We start from the raw sequence: 16,167 nt of genomic DNA, 5'->3' as shown, positions 1-16,167 counted from the left end.
TGAGATGAGATGGAATGTTTTAAACAATCAAAACATAAAACTGGGAACATTGGAGTTAAGCACTCCCAAAGTAATAGAACATAAATAAAAATAAATGTTTGTAATGTTAAATGTTGTGTTTTAAATATAAAAAAATAGAATATATATACATATTTTTGGGGGTTTTACCATGTTAAAACACATATATTTTGCATATCACACTCTTATAATTCAAGTCCCATTGTCTCTTGTCCATCGGCCAAATCCAGAAAAGCCCCTAGTTTTTCAAGTTTTCTACACCCTCCCTCCTGCAACTTTAATTGCGATGTTTCAATTGGTTCTCGGACCATTTTGAATAATAAATTCACTTTGCATTCTCAAAACCTGGGCAGGAAGTTTGACAATAGCTTTTTTGTGTATACAGGCACCACATTTTTCGAGAAAAGTGAAAAAAGTGACTTGCGGCTTTGGACTAAGATTATTGAGAAAAAGTGTCCACAATGGTATGAGTATCAAATTTCATAGAATGATAAACTTTGACTTCAGATTATGAAGGCATGCAAACATGGCCCCTGGTGGCCACAAATGCCATTTAAAAGTGGCAGCGGAGTGGTACAATTCCCAAATCCCCATAAAAACTTTGTATTCTTCATTCAGTGTAAAGTTTATTTAATATTGAGAGAGTTTATCAGTGATTTATGAGGAATATATATATATTTCCTACTTATTCGTTATAAGAACACTTGAAGAGATGCAAACCTTCACCAAGTTAGGCATTTGTGAACTTGTCCATTCACAAGATATTACTATATCTGTACTATCGTTAACTCATGTCAATTATAAGTATGACTACTCATCTGTTAGATTAGTGGCTGGGCATGTACATGTTTAATCATTTAATATTCATCGTTACTGGAATCAGATTGGACGGAAGCATTGCCCTTCAGATTTGGTACAGTTCTTTACAGTCCCTGCAGTTGCATGTCCTTGCAGATTTTTTTTTCAAATAAAATTGGAAATCAAAAAAATTTCAGTCTTGGGGGGGGGGCGGGGGGGGGGGTTCAAGGCCAAACTCCAATTCCCTCTGTATACAATATGCCTTACGCATATTGTATACAGGCTGTAAAGAGAACAATGTGCCTTACGGTGATGTTGAAATCTGTGAGAATGATTAAAAATCAAACAAAAGCCAAACAAAATCGAAAGTCATTCCAAACAGGAAACTTACTCTTTTTAGGGATGTCATAGAGGACACAAACAGGCACGAATAACTAATTTAACATGTTAAATAAGGCGGTGTAAAAGCCGGTGCATCAACAGCAGTAAACTTCTGAAAAAATGTTGCTTTGTTTTTATTTCTACAGCCTTTAAAGCCTTTATTTCATTTCAATTGAATTATACAGTTGAACACTAGAACACAAAGCACCTTCTTCCCACTTCCAAAAAACTCCAATTTTGCAGTACTGTACTTGGACAAAATATAAGACCATTGTACGCCATCTCAACTAATCAAATTTTTCGCTCTTCGGCAGGAAAATATCGAGATTCAGACAAAATTGTGGGTTTTAGGAAATATCGATCATGCTCAGAATCGCAAAACAAGAGTTAAAAAGACCCTTCCCATGTCCATTTTCTCGAAACTGTATGGGGTAAGGTATTCGATGAACCCTCTTGTGAAATAAAAAACTGATTACAATTTTTTTGGCATTAACCTCTGTATGGGAATCAAACAAAATAGCAAGCAGTGAATATGAACAAACAATTGATTACAAACAAACAATCGTGCGATTTTTAAAAAGAGTATTCTTACAATGCTGTCTTTGTCAAAAATCTGCACCACCACTGCAGGTGGACTTTGCAGCATCATGTCGAGTTTTCCATGTATCGTGATGTTGCTGAGAATGAGGGTCTGATCCCACATAGGATTCAAGGAGTTTTTTACCACTTTTGTTTGTTGAGTGTGTTGCAGGAATGATACAACGCAGTAGGGATCTAGATGAAAGACAAGGAACATGCGGAATAAGGGAGTTTAAAAACAGTAAACTTCAACAGAAATCGATATTCACGATGTAGTCACAATTAAATTCTCCTATTTTTCTTCTGCTTTTGTTATTGTCATAAAATTAATGAAACTGCTAATTTTCAAGCATAATTCAATTATTATCAACCGAGTGATATTACACAATCAACAAAGGGGAGGGGTGGTGTGGGGTGTAGGTATCACCAAAGCTGCCATATTTAGCTCTGTTCCAGAAGGTGGATGGCGGTTATGTTTTCACCCCTTTCGGTTTGTTACTTGTGAAAATCGAAGTTTTTTAAAAGTATATTGGTTGGTTCTGTCTGTTTGTGCATTATGCATTATGCATTCATTGTGCATTATTCTTGGCTTGTGCGTTATTCTGTCTGTTTGTCTGTATGTCAATCACCTACAAGTCACCAAATAGTAGAGTTGGCCATAATGAAGAAGCCTATTGATTTTGAGGTCAAAAGGTCAACAACGTTGTTAAATTCCTAAAATCCTCAATTTTCATCTGATTGACTTGAAATTTGAAGAGCATTTGCATATCATGTCACTGAATCCAACCACCAATTATTTCTGAGATCATCCTCGGCCAAAAGGTCAACATAGGCCAAAGGTCAACAACACTAGGTGAAGTTTCTAAAATCCTTAATTTTTCATCCGATTGGCTTTAAATCTGAACATGTTTTGCATATCTGGTCACTTAATTCAAACACCAATTATTTTTGAGGTATAAAGGTGAAAAGGTTTGCAGGTTTGCAAAAGGTTTGCAAAATAGGCCAAATTTCTAAAATCATGAATTTGCATTCGATCGAGTTGAAATTTGAAGATGATTTGCATATCAGATCACTGAATTCAACCGACAATTATTTTTGAGGTCAACATAGGCCACAAGGTCAACAACTCATTTTAGGGATTTCAGAAGGATCGTGCTATGCACGACATATTTCTTGTTTATCTGTTTGTTGGTCTGTTTGTCTGTCTGTGCGCACGATATTTGTTACTTGCAAAATCGAAGATTTTTCAAGTATATTGGTCGGTTGCGTTTGTGGTTATGTCTGTCTGTCTGTCTGTCTGCCTGTTTGTCACCGGCCTACAGGTCACAATTCTAAACCGATTGTCACGAAACTTTACCAAGTGGTATAGGTCGTCCCAATTGAGAAGCCTATTGATTATGAGGTCAAAGGTCAAAGGTAATCTGGAGGTCAAATTTCTAAAATGACCATTTTAAATCCGATTGACTTGAAAATTGAATAGCATTTGTGTATTGAGTCAGTAAATTGGAAAGTGAACTATTTTTGAGGTCAAAAGGTCAAAGGTCAACTCAAGGTCAAATTTTAAAAATCATCAATTTTCATCTAAAAAGCCGTCAATTCTCAACCGATTGACTTGAAAATTGAACAGCATTTGTATATCGAGTCACTAAATTGGAAAACATACTATTTTGAGGTCAAAAGATCAAAGGTCAACTCAAGGTCAAAGTTCCAAAATCATCACTTTTCATCAGAAAAACCATTAATTTTCATCCGATTGACTTGAAAATTGAACAGCATTTGCACATTGAGTCATTAAATAGGGAAACCAACTATTTGAGGTCAAAAGGCCAAAGGTCAACTCAAGGTCAACCTTCCAAAATCATCATTTTTCATCTGAAAAATCGTCAATTTTCTTCCGATTGACCAGAGCTTTGATCAAGATTGTCAAATTTTAATCTTCATGAAATGGATAATTTGCTGTATCAATGGAAAACTTTTTGGGGGGGGGGGGGCGGATTTTGCAAAGTATCGTGCTACGCATGACGTCTTCTCGTTTGTCTGTTTGTCTGCCTACCTGTGTGCACGATATCTCAAAGTTATGGACGGATTTGGACGTAACCTGTTGGACAGGTTGTGTGTATGGTATGACAAGGACGAATTGATTATATTTTGGTGTGGATCCCGATCCGAATTCTACAATTTCAAAGTGATTCTTCACAATTGAGAGATGTGCCAAAAAACATTTACAGCACGATATTTCAAAACGTTGAAGATAGGTTATGATAAAACTTTGTGGATGAGTTTGGTAAGTGACACGAGCAAGCCGATTATATTTTGTTGAGGTCCGGATGTAGATCTGACCTGTCATATCAGTGGGATACAAATCATAAACTGTTCAGTGTGATGGAGGAACGCGCTCTATCAAGGGCCGTTGTAGTTCCATACAGTCACGTGAAAAAGTAAGTACACCCCATGTAAAGTTTGGAATTTTTAAACATATTTCAACACACTGCTATTTGATCTTCATTTCAACAATATTGATAGATAAAGGTGATATAACATAACAAATATCATGAAACATTTACATTTTGTAGTCCATTGTATAATATAAATAAACATAAATGCAAATTTCGCATGTGGAAAAAGTAAGTACACCCTTGGCTCTAATAGGTGGTATTGCCCCTTTGGCAGAAACAACCTCAAGTAGATGTTTCTTATAACTGTCTACCAGTCTCTGACATCATCTGGGAGAAATTTTTGCCCACTCCTCCATGCAGAAATTCTTTCAGCTGTGCGATGTTTGAGAGGTTTCTTGCATGCGCAGCTCGTTTCAAATCCCACCACAACATCTCGATGGGATTTAGATCCGGGCTTTGACTTGGCCATTCCAGAACCCTCCATTTCTTTCTTTTCAGCCATTCCTTGGTGGATTTACTGGTATGTTTAGGGTCATTGTCATGTTGCAAGGTCCACCTTCGGTTGAGCTTCAACTTTCCGACAGATGGCCTCACATTATCCTCAAGCACCCTCTGGTACAATGAAGAATTCATAGTGGATTCTATGATTGTGAGCTGCCCAGGTCCTGATGCAGCAAAGCTGCCCCAAACCATAATAATTCCACCACCATGCTTTACAGTTGGTATCAGGTTCTTGTGGTCAAATGCTGTCTTTGGTTTTCGCCAAACATGTCTTCTGGTACTGTGGCCAAATAGCTCTACCGTTCACTCATCTGTCCAGAGCACATTGTTCCGGTCTTTGCCTCGGTGTTCATTGGCAAACTTTAGTCTTGCCCTGATGTTCTTTCTGGACAGAAAAGGTTTCCTCCTGGCACACCTCCCATGTAGATCAAATTTGTGCAGGCTCTTTCTAATGGTAGACTCGTGCACTTTGACATCAACAGTGGCAAGAGTTACCTGTCGGTCCCGTGATGACATTCTGGGGTTCTTAGTGACTTCTTTCAGCATCTTGCGGTCTGCTCTCAGGCTGAACTTGCTGGGGCGGCCTGGCCTGAACAAGTTGGCAGTTGTTTGGAATCTTCTCCACTTGTAGGTGATCTTCCCGACAGTCGAATGTTTGATTTCAAATTGTTTGGAGATCTTTTAAAATCCCTTCCAAGACTCGTAGGCATCTATAACCTTCTTCCTGAAGGCCTCAGAGAGCTCTTTTGATCTTGGCATGGTGACGCCGCACACTTCAACAACAAAGAGCAAACCAAACTAAATGTCTGAGGTTTAAATAAGACAGGTTCCTCCAAGATCCTCTCCAACGATGTTCTAATCATTTGCACCTACGCTGGTGCACCTGATTCTAATTTTAGGTATTTGAAGTAGTGATAAATATGAGGGTGTACTTACCTTTTCCACATGCGAAATTTGCATTTATGTTTATTTAAATTATACAATGGACTACAAAATGTAAATGTTTCATGATATTTGTTATATTATATCACCTTTATCTATCAATATTGTTGAAATGAAGATCAAATAGCTGTATGTTGAAATATGTTGAAAAAGTCAAAACCTTCACATGGGGTGTACTTACTTTTTCACGTGACTGTATATATCTAGATTGTCCTTGAGCTTATGACAAGGCAAAATTTGGTGGACAGGTTACATGTGTGAGAAGGACAAATTGATTAGATTTTTGTGACAGTCTGGCACCAGATCGAGATACTACAATATTTTAAGTGATTATTCACCATTGAGTGGGCCAAAAACGACATATAGCACAATATCTCAAAAAGTTATGATCAGATTCGTACAAAACTTAATGGACAGGTTGGGTGTCTGCCAATGATGCATTGATACGATTTTGGTGAGGATCCAGATCGGAAAACAAGAAATGTTTCAGTGATTCTTCACCATTGAGAAATTGGGCCAAACCCATTATATAGCACGATATTTGAAAAGGTTGTGGACAGATTATAACTAAACTTGGTGGATGATTTTGGTAGGTGACAGGAATAAGCCGATTAAATTTTGGCCCGGATGGATTAATCAGCCGATTAAAGGCCCAGATGCAGATCCGGCCTATCAGTGGGATACAAAAAATAAACTGTTCAGCCTGGCGGATGCATGTTCTCTACCGGGTGCCGTTCAAGTTTTTATTTCTTTTTTTGCATACAAACTCGAGGCTCGTGTAAGAGCTAACACAGTAAAAACATAAACGGAGACACATAAACCATATAATAAGGGGAGCGGGAGACAAGAGGGAGAGAGAGAGGGAAGCGCACAAGCACAACAGTAGAGAACAGGGAAGGTACGGATATCTGCATAGGCCTTTAGCATTGTATCGATATACATTGTATATCTTTAGCATATCTACATTGGCCACATGACAACATTCTCACCAGAGTATATCAATGGCACAGTGGATCAATTCAGTTTTGTGGAGACTTACCTGAGAAGCTCTCTTTGTCTCTGGAAGCCAGGTGCCAGCCTTGATACATGTAACAGCGCAATTCAAACTTTTCAACAGCTGAGGGATTTCAATCAACAGAAAGCACAATTACCACATTATAATATTTTAAAAAATAAACTCAATTTTTTCATATACAGTACACAGAGGCATGGCATGTTGATGAGCTGCAACACAGAATGGACCAGGACATATAATAGACTGAAAAGAACGAAGGTGTTACACACCAATAGCATGGTAAAGGCACAATATAGGAGATTTGGAGGAAGAAAGGACATGGGGAATAATGAGAGCAAGGAGAGGAGGAGGATACAGCGCATGCATGAAACAAGCAGGATACAGATGCAAACTCTCATTCATAGAAGTAGAAGGAAAAACAGGGGAAAAGGCAAAAATAGAACAACAACAAACCCCCAAAAAAGACAGGAGAAGGATGAGGGAGCTAGGAAAAACTCGGAATGATCAGGGAGGTTTGGGAAGGGTTAATGAAGGTAGAAAACACCATGCTTATGGATAGAGGTTGAACTTAGGTGGTGGTGAACAGCTGTCTTGAAATCCTGGAGTGAAGAACGACGTTGAACAGACTGAGGAAGTTTGTTTTATAGCTGAGGGAAAAGAGGAATGATTTAGTGGAGGTGAGCAGTGAGCCCAGATCTTGGGAGTTTCACCAAAAGTAGGTTAATGGCAGACCACATACACTCTGCAGAGACCTGGGAAGAAAGGGGGGGGGGGGGGGGGGTGGAGAGAGGACAAACCATGGAATTGGCACAGGGTGCAAGACCAAAAAAGAGGTGGTAGAAAACAAAGAGAACATTGATCTCTCTGCGAAGGGAAGAGGGTTGAGGACACAAGGATTTGAAGCAAACACAGAACTGAGCCATTCGGTCTTCTAATGAGCAGCTTCAGCTGTGGTGCCATTTGAAGTGAGGGAAGGGATTGAGCACACTTCAGAAACAGACGTAAAGTGCCACCAGGCCCCATCACAGTATTCTGTGTACTGTGGGCATGAGGATAGGCATGATAACTGCAGATAAGATGGGATGAATCTGTGCGTAAGAGGTTGAGCAGGCTTCTCAGGAAGAATGTCAAGGCTGCATTAATTTCAATGGTGGGCAGAGAAAGCAGAACTGTCCTGATGTGAGATGGCAGCTTGAAGTCCCTGTCAGTCAGCTCGAGTGAACTGCCAGACTCTACTGCACTACGGCAGTTCTCTGACTCTAGCCAGAGAGATGTTAACTCTCACAAGCACATGATCAGATGAATCTACTGGAACAGAAGAGGAACAAGAGACGGTGGTGGGAAAATTCATCAATACCAAGTCCAGCAGGGAGGATCTGAAAGGGGCAGCATGCTGGGGCAGAAGAGAGGTGCTGGGAGGCTGGGGAAGCAAAGAGTGGATGGGGTGCAGGGGGAGCAAAGAGGGGTGGGGTGCAGGGGAAGCAAAGAGGGGTGGGGTGCAGGGGAAGCAAAGAGTGGTGGGGTGTGGGGGAAGCAAAGAGTGGATGGGGTGCAGGGGAAGCAAAGAGGGGTGGGGTGCAGGGGAAGCAAAGAGGGGTGGGGTGTAGGGGAAGCAAAGAAGGGTGGGGTGCAGGGGAAGCAAAGAGGGGTGGGGTGCAGGGGAAGCAAAGAGGGGTGGGGTGCAGGGGAAGCAAAGAGGGGTGGGGTGCAGGGGAAGCAAGGAAGATGAGGGGCATGAAGTAAGCAAGGAGGGCTAGGGCATGGAAAATATCAATGATGGGAAGGGACTTTGGGTGGATGGACATGTAATCTGGGGTGCTGAGCAGGGCTTGGGTGTGGAGGAGCTTGGAGTGAGTGTAAGAAAATCCAGGTATGAAAATGACTTCGGGGAGGTTACTGACATGAGGGAGTTTGTCACCGTAGCCCCCATACACAGTACAAAGAGGGTTGGATTTAAGAATTCCAAGGGCGGAGGGATCAAGACAGACATGAGGATTGGGATGGCAATCATGGACCACGAAGACAGCGCTATATGAACACGATGGTGGAAGAGGCATGAGTTTACGAATCATTCAGATAATGTGGGATACGAAAAAAAGGAAGCAGAATGGGACAAAGGTGTTTGGAAACAAGTATGTGGGAAGATGAAGTATTTTTTAATTGCCGTTGAAAAAGGTTTAAATTGATGGAGAGGGGAGGATGAAGAATAAGAAGAGATAGAGGAGGAATGAGAGGAAGGTTTTTTGTCATTTTTTATTTGTATTAAACAGAAGGTATAAGGAAGGCATTAAAGCAGGGGTTGTGAGCAATGGGACAGAGAGGATGGACACACGGTAAGTGGGTAGGGAAACCGTTGGAGAAAAAACCCCCTAAAAAACGGGTAGGTCCATGCAAAAACGATCTGAGCCTGAGACAGAATGGAAATAAATATAATGAGCAGGACAAAATACACAGGAGTGAGCACTCAGCATGAAGAACAATCGACACCAACAGAGACCAAAATGTATGGTAGCACATACAAATCAGGAACGGTTACCAAGCTTTTCGGAAGCAGATCTCTCGGAGGAGCAAGAGAGCAAGAGTATCTTTTGTCATGAGGAGAGGGGGGGGGGGGGGGCTGAGGGGAATGTGTCATTCTAATGGCGATTCATCATCGGAATTAGGAATGTGATTATGATTATCTATCTATAATTCCAGTAATCTCTGTGTGTGTGTGTGTCTGTCTGTCTGTATGTATGTATGTATGTATGTATGCGACCGCTGTTTCTCGACAACTACCGGTCCGATATACTTGAACCTTGCCAGGTATATTGCTGGGGACCCGAGGATGTGCCTTTTCAAGGTTTGAAATCTATCTATAATTCCAGTAATCTCTGTGTGTGTGTGTGTGTCTGTCTGTCTGTATGTATGTATGTATGTATGTATGCGACCGCTGTTTCTCGACAACTACCGGTCCGATATACTTGAAACTTGCCAGGTATATTGCTGGGGACCCGAGGATGTGCCTTTTCAAGGTTTGAAATTAATCGGACAAGTGGTTCCCAAGGTATGGTCACCGTACTCGCAAGCCGTTCGCTTTGGCTTTGCGAATGGACCAAACCATTTCATGTAAATAGAGGGGAGGAGGGTTCTAGGGGGGGGGGGTTCTGTGGTCGTTACTGCCACGTGGTTTCAAAGTTTTTTTTTGTTGTTGTTTGCACCCATGTTTTTTTGCACGCACGTACGGGCAAGCACGTACGGGCGTGCCCGTACATGCGGGCACGCCCTAGTATATTTAAATGTAGTAATAGTAATGACTGTGATCATTCGTTCCCTGATTAAGGTAGAAAGCCTAATATGCACCAGCAGATATTGAGAAGTTAGAAGGAACAAGCATTCTGAGTATTGCGCTGCAATGCATGTCCCCTACCGGCAGTCTGTCGTCCAGAAAACTGTTGGGGAAATTACCAAGGGTTATTTACCCACAGGTTCTGAATCGTTCCCAATCGCTAATTACCTCAGGATGGGCTCACCTGTGATTTGCACTCGGGACTTCGATTTATACACCTTGTAGACAGGTCAGCAGAAGCACGAGAAAATAAGTTGTTGATAAAGAACCTTTCGAGTCGCTAAATATCAGTAATTTATTATATTTTCCGGTTCACGATCAATGATCGATGTGTATATATAATACAGACTTGGCATTTAATATGGAATACTTTTTCTTTCTTGACTTGGGTTTACTTTCTGAACTCGGTATTCTGAACCCAACTCTGGTGAGTTTCTTTTACGCTTCGGTGATTTCTTTGTTAAAAGAACCATGTGACTGATTGTCTGTCGCAGCAAGAAGTCAATAACAGGATTATATCACAGGTGGCGTGACAAAATGTACGGACAGGTACATTTGACGATTGGCTTCACAATCAGGTATATAAGGGTTGTTGCGTTCTGTATTAGTGGAAAACAACTGCTGCACGTCTACAAATGTTATTGCCGCTTCCCCTGGAGATGTTCCTTCAACTCGACAATGCTGTTTGTCATTTAGTGGTGGCTTTACGAAATTCCGGCATGAAACAGCGTGCTATTGCTCTGCAGTATGGCATCACTCAAGGTCAGGTGTCAAAGATCCTGAAAAGAAATGCTCAGAGAGATGTCCCTACTCCAATACCGAGGTCAGGACGTCCCCGCAGAACCACAAGGAGGGATGATCGCCAGCTGCACCGGTTAGTCCGCAATGACCGTAGCAAGTCAGCTAATCGGCTTCGGGCTGAGTGGCAGCAACTGACAAATGTGCCTGTATCCAAAAGGCTAGTCAACCAACGACTGGTTCAAGCAGGCTATCGTGCCAGGCGTCCCCTGAGAAAGCCATGTCTGACCAGACAACACCACCAGCGCCGATTGCAGTGGGCCAGAGAGCACCGTCAATGGCAGCCAGGACACTGGAATCACGTGATCTTCAGTGACAAGTCTAGATTTCTGGTCTATCGTCAATATGGCCACGTCTGAGTCGACAGCCAAGTGCATGAAGCCTACAACGAAGATTGTATAGTGCCAAGAGTCCAAGCTGTAGGTGGTGGGGTGACCGTTTGGGCTGCTTTTCATGCAGGGGGCAAAACTGACCTGGTTGTTCTGAATGGAAACCTGAACCAGTTCAAGCACAGGGCCATTCTGGAAGAAACATTGCTTCCATTTGTTCGTGCAGCCTTTCGAGGAAACTTTGTCTTCCAAGATGACAATGCACGGCCTCATCGTGCTCGCATGATCCAACACTTTCTTGCTGACCGTGGTGTAGAGCATATGGAGTGGCCTGCCATGTCCCCAGATATGAATCCGATAGAGAACTTGTGGGCAGAATTAACGCGTCAAATCGACAACTTGGACCAGCAGCCTGCCTCTGTGCGTGAATTGCAGCAGTCTATTGTAACTGCATGGCAAGCGATTCCTGTCCAAACCTTGGCAAATCTCGTGAACAGCATGCCTCAACATGTACGTGCTCTCCTGAATGCTCATGGGGGTTACACGAAGTACTGAACTTTAATTTTACTGTCCGTAATCCCAGTTGTAATTTAACTTTTGTTTCTGTTAAAAAATTTTTTTGCCTAATGTGCAAAATAAAGAGATACTTCTGGAAAACGCACAAAAGTTTAAAATACTGTCCATGAATTGAGTTCGATATCAGTTTACATCACTTTCAAGGATCAATTTATTTGCTTCGAAATGTCAAATGCAGTTTTTGTTTCTTTTAAAGGTCATATTAACAAAATCTAGAATAATTTCAACATAATTCCAATGAACTTTTGGTTCTAAGTCATCTTGAAAAGTAAGTTCACCCCCACAAAAAAAATATTCCATATTAAATGCCAAGTCTGTATGTTGCTCGGCTTGGCTCCGCCCCTCCCGAAAGCGCACGCTGTGTCGCGCTGTTGACGTTCGTGAGACGAGGCTGAGGGCGCGCGGTGTGGCTTGAGGAGAACTCCAGAATAAACAAGAGATGTCCATTTAAAAAAAAAAAATTCCGTTTAATTAACGATATCTGCCAAACCACGTGACCTATCGCAAATTCCAAAAAGACATTTAAGTAGATTGACATGCTGAACAGATCTGTGAAGTTTCCCCTCGATTGGATCAAAAATGAGGGAGCAGCTTGGTTTTAAAGGTTCATGCTTAAAAACGTCATAACTCAGAAACCATGTGACGCGTGACGTCATGCTCGCTGACTTTTTTGTTATTCATGGGTATGCTATTCTGCCTGCAAAGTTTGGCCCCGATCTGTTCAGCCATTGCAGAGAAAAAGGGGTTTTCGTGTTTTCACGAAAACCAATATGGCGGCCGAACCACGTGACCTGTGGCGTCATAATTACCATTAAAATATTCTGCAGACAGAGTCCATCATATGGTGAAAATTTGATCTCAATCGGTCCTATTATTGCAGAGAAAATCTTTTTTAAAGGAAATTAAAACTTAAAATGGCACTGAGTTAAGGATCATCAGAATTATCAGAATTCCCAAAGTTCAAAGTGCCATAACTTTGTCAAAAATGATCGAAACGTCATGAAGTTCGAACTTGATCTGTAACTTATCATGAGGAAACCATGTGCCAAGTTTGAAATCATTAGCATTAAGAGTTTAGAAAAAAAAGTCCGGAAAACTGTTCTTTGCGTGATGGACTGACAGACGGACAGACGGAGGGACAGCGTGCAAACCTATAATCCCCTCCGGTGTACAGGGGAAGCAAAGGGAAGAGGATTGATTGGTAGGGGATTAATAACACAACGATCTAATCGTCCAGGTAAAGATTAGGAAGTCCAATTTAGTCATTGTTAGATTATCTTTGTGAATATCCATCCACATACATCAGTACTCACCATCTAAATCACAGAAAATGAATGGGGTACTTGCTCTCTGGAGGACTCCACACTCACGCTCATTACTGTCCTCTGCAGAAACCTGGAAAACAGAGACTTAAATGATGACTTTCGCTCAATTCAGTGGAATTTTATTTGCAATTAATGTGGCATGAGAAAAAACATTTCTTAACCTTGATGAAAAAAAATTTGCTCGAATTAATAACACTAGAAATGACAACATGCACAAATGATCGACACAATGCTAAATAGAACGGCACTCGGAAGAGAGCATACCTCTGCCAGTCTGGGCAGTTAAATTTTGTATCCACTGATAAGCCGGATCTGAACCAAAAATATAATCAACTTGTTCTTGTCACCTACCCAACTCATCCACCACGTTTTGTCAAACGTCGTCCACAACTTTTTGAAATATCATGCTATATATCGTTTTTTGCCCTATCACTCAATGGTGAAGAATCATTATAAAAATTAAAACATTCTCGTATCCAGATTTGGATCTTCACCAAAATCGAATTGATTCATCCTTGTCACACACCCAACCTGTCCACCGAGTTTCGTCCAAAAAAAAACCATCCACAACTTTTTGAGATATCCCGTTCAAAAATAACCAGACAGACAGACAGACAGACACAAACAAACAAGCAGACGGGGGTGAACACATAACTTCCATCCACCTTCAGTGGCGGAGGGAAAACGTATAATAAGCAAGACGATCATTATGTTTCATTGAAAAACACCAATGAGACAAAAAGAACAGCCAAATTATTTGTAATGAGAGAGAATATATTTCAGCAATCTAAAGAAAACCATAAAAAGGTCCCAGTTACATTTAGTACAAACAGTGTACAACCAGGATGACCTTTCCCCCCATTTTCAAGTAGAATTTAAAATCCGGGGAAGCTAAAATTAATGTTCACATTAATCAAGTTACAATTATAATTAACATGGCCCACTCTTTGAAAGTTTAATTTAATAAAAAGATGAAGAAGAAGATGTTAATTTATTTGCATACCAAAAAATGTATATTCAGTCGAACTACCTTTAGAGGCCATTTTTCCCCGCAGAGCAAGGGTTGACCTTTTTCGAGCACCGTGGTCCCCTTTTGTGAAGCAATGTTTACTTTTTCAGGCACTTTGGTCCCCTTTTGTGAAGCAATGTTTTATGGCCGGATACTCTTCCTGCCACCAACCCTGTTAGTCGCCTCTTGCGACACATAGGGAATTACCAGCAAGCTGGTACTCAATTTGCCGACCTCAGAAGGATGACAGGCTGAGTCAACCCCCCTGGTGTTAATTCAGCGATCGACCGGGATTCAAACGCAGGATCCTAGGATCGCAAGCCGGCACCCTAACCGCTAAGCTAACACCAGGCTATATACAGTCGGACTCTGCTATTTGCGTGGGATACGTTCCTGGAAAATGCCACGAATTGTGAAACCGCGAATGGCGGGGCATTGTTTCAATGGAAAAATGGAGGCTTTTTCCCGAATCGTGAAAATCCGTGAATATCGAGGACCAAGCAGCAAATGGCGAGGCAAAATCCGCAAATGGTGAGGCAAACCCCATGAATGTCGACGATAATCCGTGAATGTCGATGAAAGTCCCGGAAATAGTGAGTCAAAACCCGGGAATGTCGGCATAATCCGCGAATGTCGATGAAAATCCCGCAAATGGCGAGGCGAATCCCACGAATGTCGACGATAATCTGTGAAGGTCAATAAAAATTTGCGAATGCATGCCGTGCCATTGTTTCAATGTGGAAACGGGAGACAGCTAACTGTACTAATAGATACTGTGGAGTGTTTTCATTCTGAACAGTAACATGCAGGGATGACATGTTATGCAGCTGGCGGAATATCCCTTGAAGCTGTTCACAGTGTAAATGACAGGATATCACGTGAAGCTGTTCACAGTGTGAATTATGGGATATCCCGCGAAAGCCATGAAAACGCGAAACACACAGCAGCGAACACAGGAGCCGGTCATGTTCGTGGCTCGTAGAAGATGTTTTTTTGCATTCGTCCGACTGCTTTATGCATAGCTGGTGGAAGACAGGTTTTATAAATGTGTCAATATAGCGGCTCGTGAAAAGTTTTTTTTTGCACCCCCGAAAAGCCGTGAATTTGCGGGACACGGCCACGAAGAGAAAAAAACCATGAATTTGCAGGACACTTTCCCGCGAATCAGGAACAGGTTGCATTTTATCAACCGCGAATAAGCGGAACCTGCTAAATAGCGGGCTCCAACTGTACTGTATCAGTTATTTTCCTTATTAGTAGTACTTGCCAGATAGTACAACTGAGAGGTAAAGATAAGAGGGTAAAGGGTGCAGATATGATAGGCCAAATGACCAAAACCCGACGGACAGCAAATATGATATTCTGTAACTAATCTTTGTGGTTGGTTTAAGGTCATCACATGATTGTACGCATTTCAAGCAACTAATATATAATGCATTTTAAGCAGGATATTTTAAACAGTGTTTGCCATCAAGATGTACAGCATGGGTTTGATCCCCAATACTGTCAAATTTAACAAAAATTTGCTGTGCTGGGGAGGTTGCTCTATGAGTTTCCTCTGCCAGATATAATTGGCTGTTGGCCACTGAATTACTAGTATATTGCAAAAATGAGCAATTTTTTTTTCTTCTGCAATACAACTTGATTTACCAGTGAGCCTTCTAAAGCAAAGAGTGCAGTGGCGACAGTAGGATCACTTGGCTTTATATGCCTTTCCCACCGTCGGCGGCGGAATTTGTCTGTTTTACATGGCTTCTTGTGCGAAATCTTGCCAAAGCTTGCAGAGTATTCCCATCTCTCTGCTTCCATAGAAATTTGTTTGAGGAATTTTATTATTTCCTGAAAAAAAAGAAGTTCATTACAATAGAGAAGTTATCATATACAGGGTTCTGCAATAATAATTTGGCCAACCTCAAAAATGGGTTAATCAAGCCAAAATAAACACATTACTTGCAGTTATGTTATGTAGTATAAATAATATGTACAGGTGTGTTAGTGTGCATATCACCATGGTGAAAACAGTCATCACACAATATTTCCCCATTTAACCGAGGTCAAGTTACAGGTCTTTCAATCAGAGATTCCAGTCTACAACCACATACAATGACATACAGTGTCACCAGTGATGTACAGTGCCCTCCATAAGTATTGGAACAGTGAAGTCAAATTTGT

General features: G+C 41.3%; 1 protein-coding gene across 1 annotated transcript in view; it reads right to left on the bottom strand.

The window, feature by feature from the left end:
* Nucleotides 1–16,167, bottom strand: part of LOC137424161 (myoferlin-like) — a 281,368-nt gene that overhangs the window by 107,723 nt on the left and 157,478 nt on the right. Inside the window, exons 16-19 of the mRNA XM_078773618.1 lie at nt 15,646–15,834; nt 12,975–13,056; nt 6,655–6,732; nt 1,790–1,971 (exon numbers count right to left, since the gene is read on the bottom strand). Coding sequence (XP_078629744.1) covers nt 1,790–1,971; nt 6,655–6,732; nt 12,975–13,056; nt 15,646–15,834 — 531 coding nt within the window. The remainder of the gene's footprint in view (nt 1–1,789; nt 1,972–6,654; nt 6,733–12,974; nt 13,057–15,645; nt 15,835–16,167) is intronic.

Source organism: Myxine glutinosa, chromosome 3, assembly GCF_964187855.1.
Source record: "Myxine glutinosa chromosome 3, kmMyxGlut1.1, whole genome shotgun sequence".
NCBI classification, from domain to species: domain Eukaryota; kingdom Metazoa; phylum Chordata; class Myxini; order Myxiniformes; family Myxinidae; genus Myxine; species Myxine glutinosa.
This window is presented reverse-complemented; position numbering and strand designations above follow the sequence as displayed.